At 40.0% G+C, this 14,640-nt stretch overlaps 2 protein-coding genes across 11 annotated transcripts in view; one reads left to right on the top strand and one right to left on the bottom strand.

Annotated features, from left to right (window-relative positions):
* Positions 1-8,632, bottom strand: part of FILIP1 (filamin A interacting protein 1) — a 193,116-nt gene extending 184,484 nt beyond the window's left edge. The window contains exon 1 of one of the 3 annotated variants that reach the window (XM_039529196.1): positions 8,616-8,632. The gene's annotated coding sequence lies outside the window, so the exon portion shown is untranslated. Of the gene's footprint in view, positions 1-8,356; positions 8,375-8,528 lie in introns of those variants that run through there. The other 2 variants (XM_039529194.1, XM_039529195.1) reach the window with 2 other exon arrangements.
* The window catches only part of SENP6 (SUMO specific peptidase 6), a 191,784-nt gene that overhangs the window by 4,224 nt on the left and 172,920 nt on the right, over positions 1-14,640 (top strand). For 3 of the 8 annotated variants that reach the window (XM_039529208.1, XM_039529206.1, XM_039529207.1), the window contains exon 1: positions 12,068-12,680. The exons of 1 other annotated variant lie outside the window; for it this stretch is intronic. In XM_039529208.1, the coding sequence (XP_039385142.1) occupies positions 12,638-12,680 (43 nt within the window). In that variant the 5' untranslated portion in view covers positions 12,068-12,637. Of the gene's footprint in view, positions 1-515; positions 639-12,052; positions 12,681-14,640 lie in introns of those variants that run through there. 4 more of the 8 variants (XM_039529203.1, XR_005595886.1, XM_039529202.1 and 1 more) reach the window with 4 other exon arrangements.

The following is a 14,640-nucleotide window of genomic DNA, read 5'->3' as shown; positions in this document are numbered from 1 at the left end:
GAGAAAGGTCATTGAGTTGGATGTCAACAAAATACTGAAGGCACCATTGCCTATTTTTTCCTCACTGCCCGCTATACACATTGAAAAAGAGGGGGGGAGCCCTATGGAATCCACTTGAGAGCTCTCAGAGAAGATTTATTACCAAAAACAACCCTGAGATTTTTTCAGACAGAAAGGAATGGAGTCACCCACAATAGAGTCATCCTATCCCATTAAGATCTGCTGGCAGAACAATGACATTTGCTAATATCCCAGATGCTTCACAGTTACGCTTCAAGCCAAGTCACAGTACTGAAGCAGCCCTCCTTGCACTAAAAGATAACTTCGTGAGCCAGTGGAGGTGATACCTCAATGCTTGTGCCACTTGATCTCTCTGCAGCTTTCAACAGTCAACAATCAAGTATATTACTGCTTTTGTTGTTGGGATAAATTGCATAGCACTATGGTGATTAAATACATTTATTGAATTAAACCACTAGGATTCTAAACAAGTATCTGTCTTTGTTTAATTTTAGTTAATCAGGATATTGCTCCAACACTGTAAGAGAGTTGTGAAAAAACTCTAGGAGATCAATCTGGGGAGACATTCTCAGAAGCTATGAATATAGTTCCCAAGGGATTCCTGCTAGCGTTTTGTTGTAAGTTTTATGTCAGTTTTGTAAGAATTATGTGCAAACATAGTTAAAATTTACATCGGTGTCCTTTTAAATATGAATGCTTGTATGGCACCAGACTGATAAAGCACAACAGCTCATTAAATTACTTCAGAGCAATCCAGTGACAGTATCAGACTCTGGGAAACTTTTATGTATTGGCAGTGTACTAATTCAATAACAGTAAATATATATAAGAAATCTGGATGAATAACAGTGAGACAATTTCTTCATAGTTTCAGTGTGAGGACCCACTGAAAACCCCATTCATCAAGGATGGAGGGAATCTGGGAATATCTCCCTCATTGCACTTTCACAGAAACAAAGACAGATGCTGTCATATTAATTGCCACAGGAGTGGATAAATAAACTATATACAGTGGAACTCACATAGTAGGAAATTAGAAATTGGATACAGGGACCAGTCATTATGGTTTAATTGTATTTTTTTGGCCATGAAAGTACAGCAGAGGCTACTGGGCAAGTTCCCCACTAAGAACTTCAGTCCATAAAAATGAGCTATTAAAAGGCCCCTTTTAGTAATAGGTCATTTGAGTAAGTGCAGTGGAAGTTGCCATGACCACATGGGAAAAAAAAGGTCTGAAAGTTCCAGAGCAGTGACTGGATAGAAATTACAGGTAAGGTTTCAACTGTTACCACAAAACCTTCCAAACTTGAGACAGAAGAATCTGATTGAGGGAGAGGACAAAAATGTAACTCTTCCATACAGAGTTCAAATCACATGTGATTTGGTGTGTCCCACCTCTTCTGCATAACTCAACCTTTTAGTTATTTTCCATTTCTCTTGCCAAGATACAGGGTTGCAAGCAAGATATACAATCCAATGATTACCTTTTGAAATGCTCTCATTCTCCTATTGCTGTTTCTTATGGTATACTATCATTTTACTGATACCTACCTGTTGTTCTCAAATGCAAACTGGCATGTTAAACATTCAGTTTACTTGTGATTGTTTATGCTATGTTTTTAAGTTTTGCATTTCTGTCAGTCTGGACAATGAAAATCAATTATTCCTTTTTCTCTTAGAAACCACAGGGGGAAACAGGTGCAAATTAATAATCTGATTTACCTTACATGGGTTTTCCCTTTATGTTGTGGCACCATCCTAAGGCATTTATAGGTGTAATCATGAGGGAGATGATTTTGGAAGCCCAGTTATTGCAGGAGTTGTGCTATCTAGGTACTGGTGGGAGCCAGTCAGTAGAGCAGAGGCATGGGGCATGTGTAGTTCCTGCAAATTCCTGATACTTCCTGCAAATCCCTTGTCATCTGTGTGTTGAGGTGGAGAGGCAAACCCTGCTTCCATTCAGAAGAATTCCTGGGAAACTGAGTTAAAACTCAAAGTTTCTTCTCTCCTGTGTGGGTCTTTTTACATACCCTCTGTGACAAGTATGCATTATTGGCTTAACTTTAGATAACACTGACTGCTATGAATAAAGTCTAAATTTTACAATCCCCTTTAAATAGAAAAGAAAGTTCTCAAAAAAATTTGTTACCAGAGGTATGATTTGACCCCATTCCGATGTGTCCTTTAATTCTATTTCCTAACTGCCCACTCACCAGCATAAACAGAGAGCATAACAGTCACACACACAGAAAAATGTTATGGGTTGGGTCCTTATATGACTTGCTTTGAGAAATAGTTGAAAAGCAGTGGATTGAAGATGTAATATGGTGTAACAAGGTGGTCTGCCTCTCTATAGGCCAAAGGGTCCGGGGCCAGCCAGTGCATTTTGATTATCAGACCAAGCTGGGAAAGGGTCAGGTGTTTTCTATAAACTGCTGAGGGAGATTAGTGCCTGTGACTTACAAAGGAGGGTTGGCTCTGGGCCACTATGATGTGTGTTGGTCATAGCTTTATTTTGTGTTACTTTGTAAGTGTTTTGTTTGAATTAATAAACTTTGTCCTGAGGGAAGGGCCTGAAAGAGACTAGAGTGGCTTTGAGTTTTAACTAGGGCGGTGAGGGGACCCACCAGCCTATATAAATCAATTTTGAATAAAGAGATGATTTTACATTTTAAACATAAACTTCTTTATTTAAACATGCAGTCACAAAGTGGATTTCATAAATATGGGGGAGGGAGGGAGATTATATATACCTTTATCTGATATCAGTGTCACCAAAGATGGAAATGACTTAAAGACTAAGTTTTTTTATGAAAAAGGGGTGCAAGTGAGACTTTTGAAGTTGAGGCAACTGATTTTTTTAATAGAAATTTTGAAGTATTCAACAAACTTAACCTAGCCAAAATATCTTCCCCTAGGAAACATCAAAATCTTGGTATTTGCAGTTAATGGCAAACAATAGGCATTGTGATTGTATAAAGCATACAATGGCCTCACAGTCAAATTAATTTTTAAATGCCAGTTGAATGATTTATTGTAAACAAATGAAAGTAGACATTTTAGTCTAAAAGCTGTTTGGGGAAGGCACTTTTTATTATATGTGCAATGAGTAGTGCAATTGGTTGGGACTTCTAGGTGCTATTGCAGTACAAATAATAAATCATAACATCTTTAAATATGTAAAAAAAACCAGGAGTACTTGTGGCACCTTAAAGACTAACAAATTTATTTCAGCATGGGCTTTCGTGAGCTACAGCTCACATCTTCGGATGCATAGAATGGAACACACAGACAGGGGATATTTATACATACAGAGAACATGAAAAGGTGGAAGTATGCATACCAACAGGCAGAGTCTAATCAATTGAGATGAGCTATCGTTAGCAGGAGGAAAAAAACTTTTTGAAGTGATAATTAAGATGGCCCATAGAAGGTGTGAGGAGAACTTAACATAGGGAAATAGATTCAATTGGTGTAATGACCCAACCATTCCCAGTCTTTGTTTAGGCCACAGTCAATAGTATCTAGTTTGCATATTAATTCAAGGTCAGCAGTTTCTCTTTGGAGTCTGTTTTTGAAGTTTTTTTGTTGCAAAATTGCCACCTTCAAGTCTGTCACTGAGTGGTTATACATAAATTATAAAACCCTTGGATTAAATGAAAACAGGCACAGTAACTTTTTCCTGATATTACAGTATTAAATCTTGTAGTGGAAGGGCCAAGTCAAAGGGTGCCCAAAGCATGGCCTTGGATTTTAACAGTTGGGATGGCTATGATGTTAAATTTGTTCAGTACTCCATTATTTCTTTGAACAAAATAAGGCTATGGCTACACTTAAACTTCAAAGCGCGCGCCGCGCGGCCGCTTGAGCGCGCGCTTGCGCTGCGTAGTAGTCAAGCCGCCAGCGCTCGAAAGAAAACTTCCCAGCCCCGCCCTCCTGTCTCCCTGTGGTGGATGGGGGCGCTGCGCTGGGCGCGGGCGGCTCTGGGGGGCTGATTACTGTGGCTTTTTGCCGCCCATAATGCAGAGGCTGCAGAGTTGTTGTGTTTGCACACCTGCTGCCACCTGCAGTAAGCCTAAATTCTAAGTTGCTTCAACCTAAAGAGTGATTGAGTGGAGAGTCTAGGTGTGAAAGGAATGAAGTTGTGTTAGGTACAGTTATAAAGGTAATAATTGGAGATATACCAATCTCCTAGAACTGGAAGGGACCTTTAAAGGTCATCTAGTCCAGCCCCTGCCTTCACTAGCAGGACCAATTTTTGCCCCAGAGCCCTAAGTAGCCTCCTCAAGGATTGAACTCACAACCCCTGGGTTTAGCAGGCCAATGCTCAAACCACTGAGCTATCCCTCCCTCAGGTGGGTCAAAGCAGGTGTCTTTCAAGTGACCACATAAGTTGTTTAGTCAGTGAAGGCCTTATAAATGAGGACCACCTACTGTCTATGGACTGGTATTTTAATGAAGTCCCACTACAGGTTTTGAGTTTGCAAATGATTACCCTCTTTATTTCAGCTATAGTGATGTTGAGTGCATATATGTTATTTTATGCATGCCTCTAGCCATCAGGATTTTCCTTTTCTGTAACATTTCACACTAGGTTAAGTTGCTGAAATAAAAATGCAAAGCAGTTGAAGAACATGGAGAAAACCCTCCCTGTTAACTCTGTGTAATTTTGGTTTTTCTCACTTCTAAAGACTCATATTAATGCTTATCACCATATAAGGCTGTTTTAATTAACTGAATGATCTAGAGTCCTAAATAAAGGTCAGGTATCCAGGAACTTATGAGTTCTAATCTTGGGTCTGCCACATCACACTGCGTGCCCTTGAGTATGTTGATGTTCCTCAAGGAACTACATTAATCTGAATGAGGAATCTTTTAGTTCTCGCCCACAGCATCCACATGGGGGAGTTAAGCGCAGCACTTTGATGTGCACTGCTATTCACACCCCATAATCCACACTGTATTTAGTTTAAACTGTTGCAGTAGGAAAAACACTAGCTACTGCTCACGGAGGGGTGATATTAATTTTTTAATGCATGTACTGCACTTTGAAAAGTGCTTCATGAAGTCTAGTTACTTCCTACAATTTCCTAAAGCTCTTCCAATAAATTATTATTATTATTATTATTATTAAATCTCTGGATATTTAAATTTTCACAATAACGGTTACAGTTCATAAGCACCCACAAAAATGTGTTAATAAAATAACATCACTAAGGCCTGGTCTACACTCGGGGGGGTGTCGATCTAAGGTACGCAACTTCAGCTACGTGAATAGCGTAGCTGAAGTCGAAGTACCTTAGCTCAAATTACTTACCCATCCTCATGGCGCGGGATCGACGTCCGCGGCTCTAGATGAGACGCGATATATCGAACTCCGAGAAATCGATTGCTACCCGCCGATCCGGCGGGTAGTGAAGACGTACCCAAATAGCTTTATGGAGGAAAAACAGTTTCTTGAACCACAACGTAAATACTCAGATATTACTTTTCATCTATGCTTGGAAAAGGGGGTTATCTTTTTCATTTGGCTTATGTGGTCAAATGAATATTAACTGTAAGTGAGCTTGTGTGTTTGCTCTGTGTATGTTCTATAAAAAAGGCTTGGCAGAAAGTGACTTTTTAAAATAATTCTGATGGATAATATTGATGTTTATTTTTAGATTATCTATTTACATTTTCATGGTTGTGGGAAATTAATATTATAATAATATAATATATGGAGATATACCTATCTCATAGAACTGGAAGGGACCCTAAAAGGTCATTGAGTCCAGTCCCTTACCTTCACTAGCAGGACCAAGTACTGATTTTGCCCCAGATCCCTAAGTGGTCCCCTCCAGGATTGAATTCACAACCCTGAGTTTAGTAGGTTAATGCTCAAACCACTGAGCTATGGGAAGGTCAGACAATATGGGGTCAAACAATAATAATTTAATGATGGTAGATGTTGAGATTCAAAAAGTTAAAGCTTTATAACTTAAAATACAAATTGTCAACATTATATGTCAAAATATGCAAAATGAATAGCCTTAAATCAAATTCTAATAAATTCTCCAACAGCATTTTTCTTACTTTGCCTACCTGTAAATTTTGATTATTAATGGAAATATTTTTCATTGGTTTGCGTGTGTATGGTGAAATAAACATTTGTTGCTATTTACCAATAAAAATCTAATCCTTCCAAGTGTAAATATGTTATTAAAACAAGTATGGGTGTGTCTACATATTTTTGAGGGTGTCTGTGCATGTACTGCATGCATTTAGGTTGGTGGATATAGGCTTTGCACATAACTGTAGGCATGTATGGATGTAGGCGAGTGTCACGATTTTTACCTTGCCTGTTCTGAAATAATTATAACAAAATCATGTATGCCAACATGGGAGAGGGGGATTTGTGTTCTTCTGTATATGTGTACTCGTACTGATTGCACTTGTTCATATTGCCCTTGTATATTTGTGCAAAATTTATAAAGCCTGTCTAGTCGGTAAAATCAGTATGAATGTGCATTAACTTTGGCACAAAGGCTGTCCTGCAGTTTTCCTCTAGGTTTGTGAGATATTAATTCTATTAATTCTATCAGAGCTTGACACAGAGGGGAAAGGAGTAGGGGGAGGAAGTGGTCTGTAAACTTATGTACTTGCTTTCAGCCCAGAACTTTATCTCTGACTCATAGCCTGAAGACCAGAAGTGTTAGGATAGATGCAGCCTTGCTATTAATTCTTCTAACAATGCCAAAACCGTTTTTTTTTTATAACGGTCAGAAAGAAAACCCAGTTTTTTGAAGGGACTGTGTGTGGGCAGTTAGGCCTACTGGTATTTTGCACGTTTCCTTTCATTAACTTTTTTTATCAGCCACAGCTGAGAACATTTATTTCAGAAAGGAGGAGTGGGGGATGTCTATTTGTCTCTCTATCTAACACTTTCATGATTTTGATTTGTTTTTATGTTTTGCTAAATAAATCAAATTAAGAATGAAAAACATTTATTGTGAAGCATTTAAAATATGTTGAGAATATTTTATTTGTATTTTTCTGGTTACAAATACTAAAATGTAGCTTCCCCTAATATTTCAAGGCTATTTTTATTGTTGTGAAATTCAAATGTAATTTTATGAAAATGTTTAAATTTCATTATTTAAAAGCACAATAAAATAAAACATCTGTTTGTACTTGAGTGGCTGGGTACTTCATATTCTGAATGAGTTACAGTATTTACATTAAATGGGCACAGTGTGTGGAAAGAATAGTAAAGAAAATGTTACCTACTCCTTAACATAGAGTAGTTTAAGCAAGGCCTGCATTTTGTGTCATACTAAAAAAGGCACCATTGAATTAATCAAACTGTTCTCAAAGATTAGCTAGATTGTAGCTTGGAGAGCAAATGTGCAGAATATACCGGTAATTAAAATGTACTCTTATTTCTCACATTGGTTAAATTTCTTAGTCATCTCTAGAGTACAGGGCAAAAGCAAGTTTCCTGCCTGTATAGTTTTTAATATTTTAAGCTGTAAATATATTTATTGTAAGTACTTTCTCCATTCATTATTATAAATAATCAAAAATATATATTTTGACAATCGAAGCATTTTTCTTTTTTCACTCATGACAAAAAATGTATGACTTTCTGGTCAGATGTTAGAAAATCTGTACAAGAGTTATTTCAGGGGTTATCAACAATGACACATCTATTTAGAATAACTGCAGTCAATAAGTGTATTTTAATACTTTGGGTGCAAAAATATATACCTGCTATAGAACCAGAATGAAAGAATTAGGAGAAATGGAAATGCTTGTATTAGATTAATAACTGAGCTGTTTAAGGAAAGATGGGCTATATGGGCTAAAATTATTTTTTTTTAATTGATACAAAAACAATATGAATACCTATGGGAATGAATATTCATTGCTGTCTTAGCTCTTTTGTATTTGCTCCCTTTCTTTTAATAATTATGTAAGGATATATGTACGATCAACAATTCTGTTCCTAGAAACATAGGACTGGAAGGGACCTCCTGGGTCATTGAGTTCAGTCTCATGCTGTCACAGGCAATGCAATCATATAATCCCATTCATAAACTTATCTAGCTCTGTCATGACCCCAGATTTCCTATGCTCTGGGCTCCTGTAACTGCTACCATCACCAAGCTGTACACTTGGAAATTGTATATCATGTCACCCATCACTCTGCTATCTTTTTCCAAGGACTCTGTTCCCAGGAGCAGGGTGCTCGCTGATCAATATGACAGGTGCTCTTCAGGGGCCACTGCAAGAATGCCCACTATCCAACAGCTCCATTTCAGACTTGGTTAGCAAACTCTTACAATTGACTTACAGGTAAACCCATGGATGAATTCATTTACTGTTCATCTGGAGATACTTTCTTTACCCTCTCAACACAGGAAAGCCTGGTACAGGTCCCAGTTCAGATTTCCTTCTCAGAAACTGTGGGGTCCTAAATCTTCCAACATGGATCTCAATGCTACCTTCCCAGTACAGTTACTTACTGGACCCATACAGTCCCTTGGCCTTGTCTCTGGTGTCCTGAGAGGCCAGTCCTAGCACTTTCATTGAAATCCTGAAAAAAAACTCACTTATAGCTGGCAAGCTTTAACTCTCTCTTCTAACAGTCCATGCACCCCTGCTGACATTTGAATGAACATTCCATGGTGGCTCCTAGCAACTAAATGGGCCTTTACAAAGTCTGCAGATGTTAAATCACTGTCTCATCTCATATCACAGGTTTCCCACAACCCCATACACAAAATAACAGTAACTGTACCTACCATATGATTCTCCACAAGCTTTGTCTTAAAACTAGGTTTTTTTGTCCCCACTTCTCCTATTGGAAGACTGTCCCAGAACCTCACTACTATGATGGTTAGAAATCTACTTCTAGTTCCCAGCCTAAATGTACTCATGGCCAGTTTATATCCATTTCTTCTCATCTTGTAAGTGACCTTTAAATTAAAGATCTAATGTTTAGTTTAAAATATGTAATAAAAGTATATAATCTGTGACAGGAGGTATTATAAATAATAATGATAAATTCTAGGTTTTTTACAATTTCCTCTCCAATTATTCACATAACTAAAATATCCTAATGTGTTTTTCCTAACTTTCGGATTTATAAATGGACATTTTTCCTTACCAGGTCTCTCTGCACTTATTTAAAATACATGTCTATTTTTTTAAACATTTTTAGCTTTTCTCATGATTTTCTCATGCTTTTAGCTCACTTTTTTTTTTACTTAACAGTCATTGCTTTAGGAGTACTGAAGGCACTGAACATATTGTCTCTATAGAACCTCCTCCCAACCCCACTTCATCAAAAATGTAAAAACTGAACTTCAAGTGAGAGGGTCATATCACAGATTAAGGAGCTGGATTGGCTTGTAAAAAACCATCCACCAGAGCAAGCATATGTAAATTTCTTAACATAGAAAGATTAGAAATAGTGCACATGGGGTACAATATTGCCAAGGAAAACTACAGGTGGTGGTGGTTTTGTTTGTTTGAGCTGGCATTTAAGTTTCTTTCTGGAACTTTACCTTCCATACTTCTGCCTGTGCCAACACTAACTGATCATAACCTCCTCCTACTTTGTGTTGAAGAAGGCTTTATATATCAGAGGTCCCATACTACTTTAGACTCCGATCCTGTAAATACTTGCATGCTTTATATCAATAGGACATATGCATAAATATTTGCAGGATCAGGGCCTTAAATTATGTACCTGTGACTGTCAATCAGTCACAGCTGGGCTAGTCAGATTCTAATGGCTGCTATACTCAGAAAGCAGCTATCAGATTTATTCCTGCTCTTAACTCAATCAGAGAGGACTATTTCAGGTAAGGAGAAAAGAGGAAATAAAACCAGCAAATCTATAAGATTTCTTTATTAGGCTATACTAATCTTACATTTTCTGACTCAATTAGCCCTCAATTATGGGAAATGAGTTTCTCTTTAATTTTGGGGGGAAATTAGGAGAATGATTGCAGAGATTTAAAAAGAGGATGATAATGGTTAACTATCTTCTAAATTATATGGATTACATTCATTCACATACACATATAATGTGAAAAATAACTTCTAAAGTAGAAAAAGGACTAGTTGTGAAAAGAATGGCCTCAGGAGAGGAAGGAATGGAGCTAAACACTCCCCTTTCAGAACACTTTCCTTTCAGGAATCTCTAAATAAATACATGAAATGGCAGAAAAGGAAACTATATTCTCTGGTATGTAATTTAGGAAGAGTCCTTCTCCAGAAAAAAGTAGATGTTAAACAACAAAATCTCCATAGACAGGAAATCTGCCACAGCAGGACAGCCTAAAATCAGGAGCACAAGCAGTTTAATATCTTATAATTCCTGTTGCTGAAGACAGTATCATCCCGGGGAGGGGCGGGGGGGTGGTGGTGTAGGATTGGTTACTCTTTAAATGGTCCATTTCATTTCAAACTACTTTGATGTTTGATGTCCACTCACTAAAAACAGTAGCAAAGATTGGGACATAGGGATTATGGAATTATATTTGCTGACATTGATTTGCTCAATGAGGACACACTAGCATGTCATGCATTTCTTTTTTATCAAAATAAAACTCCTAGTTTTGGAAAACAGTTTGTTAGATTTGAATCAAAAGTCTGGTCTCACTCAAGGGAAACTTCCCCATTTTGAATTAACATTATGGTCCCAGCCCTGAAACTGGATACAAGTAGACCCTTATGCCCTCACGGGGCCACACTGAGGCATAGAGGTCTACCTGCACAGATCCTATTGCAGGATCAGGGTCTTTGTGTGTCTCTCTCTCTCATGATAAAGAATTTTGTTGTTTAGGTTTCAATGAGACATTTAAGGTCTTTCTCCTTTTTAACATAAATCCTATGCATTTATCTTTTTCTAGCTTGAACTTTGAATTTAATCAGTAATGAAATACCACATCAAATTTTCTGATTCGTCTCTGAATAAAACCTATTTTTCTAAGACTGGCATTTTGAAGTCTAATGATTTAGGCTTATTGGTACACTAAAACTTTCAGAGCATCTTTTCAGCAACCCCTAGTCCAGGAATTGTAAGGTAGAGTTAGAGGAATTGATATAGTCTTTCTTCTTACATGCTATCTCTTAGGCTTGGAACTTCCTCATCCTATTTGTATGAAAATTGACTGCTCTCTTAAAATATTTCCTTAAATCACATTTATTTCTTGAAGTCTTTCAAAGATAATCTAATAATCTAATCTAAAGGTAATGTCTATAGTTGTTTGGTTTTGTTTTTTAAATCTGCATTGCTTTGTTTCTGGCCTTGAGCTATTTGGTGCATTATGTACTTCAATTTATGTAATTTAGGGCCTGATTCTGCCAACTCCTATTGAGTTAAATTGGAGTTTTGGACGTGCAAGGAATGCAGGACCTGTACATTCACCTTGGCCCCTGGACCACATCTAATCTTTTAAAATGTGGGTGCTTTAAATTAGGTATCTAGAGCCCTGGTTCTGCCATAAGTTTGTGTTTGTGAAATCCACCTGTGCAACTGAGGGAGACTGGCCAAAGTCTCTCATATTTTTGTTCGTAAAGTCTGGTCTCCTGTGACAGTGAGAAACTGTTTCCACTTTTAAACATATAAGTTTCTAACCCTCCTGCTTCTAGAGAAAAGCTTTAAAGTGTGAAGCCTAAAGGCTCAAAAACCTAAGTTTTTTTTGCATTTATTTTTAATATCTCCCGATTTTGACGGGTTTGACTCCTAATTTCTGAATGTTTGGTGTGGACAATATCATTCATCAGTGTTTGCAGATTCAGCACCTTAAATAAGAATAGTGGCAGCGGGCTACTGGTGAATTTTAGAAACTAAAATAAATTAAATAAGTGTGGCCTTGGGTTTGTGCATGTGTTTGATTATGACCTAGAAGGGGTGGGAAGGATCCTTGGCACAGGATTCACTAATTGCCCCCTCAGTCTTTAAAGCTCATTCATTTTATGTAGCTCAACCACCTACACCCCACCTTTCCACCCAGCAAGTGGCAGCCTCCTGAGCTGATAAGGGGGAGCGGTAGAGCCGTAGATATTTACCAGCAGAGCCCTTGTGCGGCCATTTTATCATCCAGGGGATAGGGAAATTAGAGTCCCCTTCCCTGGAGGTTGTGGGCTGTAAGCCCTGGGGCTAGGGAAGGGGCTGAGGGATGACTAATTAAGTCCCAGGGAGGAGAAAAAGGCAGCAGCAGGGTTCCTCGCTCCTGTAGCGGGGATATGTGCGGGACCCGCAGGGAGCGGCTGCGTCAGGCCCGCTCACTCCCCCGCCGAGGCGGTGGCAGGCAGCTGCCAGGCCAGGCCTGGGCTGGAACTACTGAGGGCTGCCGGTGGCGGACACAATAAGGGAACGAGCCGACGCGCTGCTTCTTCCTCCCGCACGCGGGCCGGAACAGGCAGGCAGGGAGCGGGGCGGGGGAGCGTCGCTCGGCTGGGTGCTGCCGTGCACTGGGGAAGCCGGGGGAAGGGGCTCGGTGCTGGGTTGCTCTGCGGGAGGCAGAGCGCGCGGGCCGGGCGAAGGGCCTGGCCCCCGCCGGCGGTGCCTGGGCGAGCAACGCGGGCATGGAGTGAGGGGAGCAGCGGCAGGAGGAAGATGGCCGGTGGCGGCGGCTGCAGGGACAGCTTGTTTCTGGAAGGTGCGTGTGTGGCTGTGTTGGGAAACGTGGCCCACAGGCGGCTCCTTTCTCCTGGCAACCGGCCGTCAAAGGGACACCGCACGGACCGGAGGACGTGTGGGGGGAGAGGGGGTGCCGGGGGGAGGGACGCAGCAAGAGGTGGCCCGATGGGGGAAGGGTGAGTGTTTGCAGGGGCAGGTTTGGGGAGCGGGGGAGGGAAGGTGGTTTGGTGTGTGGGGGTGAGATAATCGGGGGGGGGGGGGACGGACCGCGGGCGAGAGTTATTCAGGGCTGGCACAGGGTGGGTCGTTGGTCTGGGGTTAGCGATGTCAGCTGTGGAGGGGCGGTTTGCGGGAGGCTGAGGTAGGAGGTTAATGGGCAGGTGAGGCTTGATGCGGAGCGGGGTCTCGTCTCTGGAGCGCTCTCAGCCGCGCTCGGCCCGGCCTACGCTGCTTGTTTCGTCTTCTAACATTGTAAAAGGCCCGTCTGAAGAGTTGGGGAAGAGGAGCCTGGTGACATGGCCAGAGAAGACTTTTCTTCTGTAGGTTTCAGAGTAGCAGTTGTGTTAGTCTGTATCTGCAAAAAGAACAGGAGTACTTGTGGCACCTTAAAGAGTAACAAATTTATTTTAGCATGAGCTTTCCTGAGCTGCAGTGGCTCCTCTCTTATGTTTGTGTCACTAGAAAGAGGGAGCTTTGGGATGATTTTTAAAGCTTCAGGCTACTATTAGACATAGTTGTTCTTTTTGTATCTGTCCCTAATAATAATAATGCAGAAATTAACTAAAAATTAATAAGGCGTAGAAATTTACTCTAAGCCTTCATAGTACAATTAATTATTATATTGTTAATCTAGCCTTGCAAAATTGCCATAAAAATTGACCAGAATAGGGGCAGTGTACCTTACCTGTCCTCTTACCATGGTGATAATGAAAAATCATAGACCTGAAAATACTCTGCTTGCATGAATAGTTTTGCATGTCTGTGATGGTTTGTTTTTCCTTTAGCACAGCATATTTTGCAGCATGTATATTGTATAAAGCATGTACAGTATCGGATTTCTTAGTTTTTTTGGGTTGTTGAATTTTAGAAGTTTGCATAGAGCAGAAATGTTGCCTTTCTGTGTGAATAAATACCTATTTTAAATAATTCATCTGAAATACTGATTTCCTAAAGACCTATTTCTTAGCTAACAATGGCAGAAATTTTTTTAAGCATATGGTGGTGAAATACTGGTACCTGTTCCCCCCCCCTCCCTCTTCCTTCCCCACAAAATCTGACCGTGATGTTCCCTGATACTACCATAAGAATCAGCAAAGAATCCTGTGGCACCTTATAGACTAACAGACGTTTTGCAGCATGAGCTTTCGTGGGTGAATACCCACTTCTTCGGATGCAAGCAGTGGAAATTTCCAGGGGCAGGTGTATATATAAGCAAGCAAGAAATAAGCTAGAGATAACGAGGTTAGATCAATCAGGGAGGATGAGGCTCTGTTCTAGCAGCTGAGGTGTGAAAACCAAGGGAGGAGAAACTGGTTCTGTAATTGGCAAGCCATTCACAGTCTTTGTTTAGTCCTGAGCTGATGGTGTTAAATTTGCAGATATCTCTAGCTTGCTTCTTGCTCGCTTATATATACACCTGCCCCTGGAAATTTCCACTGCTTGCATCCGAAGAAGTGGGTATTCACCCACGAAAGCTCATGCTGCAAAACGTCTGTTAGTCTATAAGGTGCCACAGGATTCTTTGCTGCTTCTACAGAACCAGACTAACACTGCTACCCCTCTGATACTTGATACCATAAGAATGACAGGTGTGGGGACAACCATATGATGATCATTAGTTGTTTTGTGTGTGTTCAGTGGGTGGTATGCCACTCCTGTATATTATACATGTGGCAAGCAAAAATAAGTAGCATGCATAATACTTCAAAAATTCTAAATCCTGGGGGGCTCCCTTTCTAACAGCAGTGGCAGATTGGCAC

Source organism: Mauremys reevesii, linkage group 3, assembly GCF_016161935.1.
Source record: "Mauremys reevesii isolate NIE-2019 linkage group 3, ASM1616193v1, whole genome shotgun sequence".
NCBI classification, from domain to species: domain Eukaryota; kingdom Metazoa; phylum Chordata; order Testudines; family Geoemydidae; genus Mauremys; species Mauremys reevesii.
The sequence above is the reverse complement of the archived record's forward strand: the minus strand, read 5'-3'. Positions and strand labels throughout refer to the sequence as shown.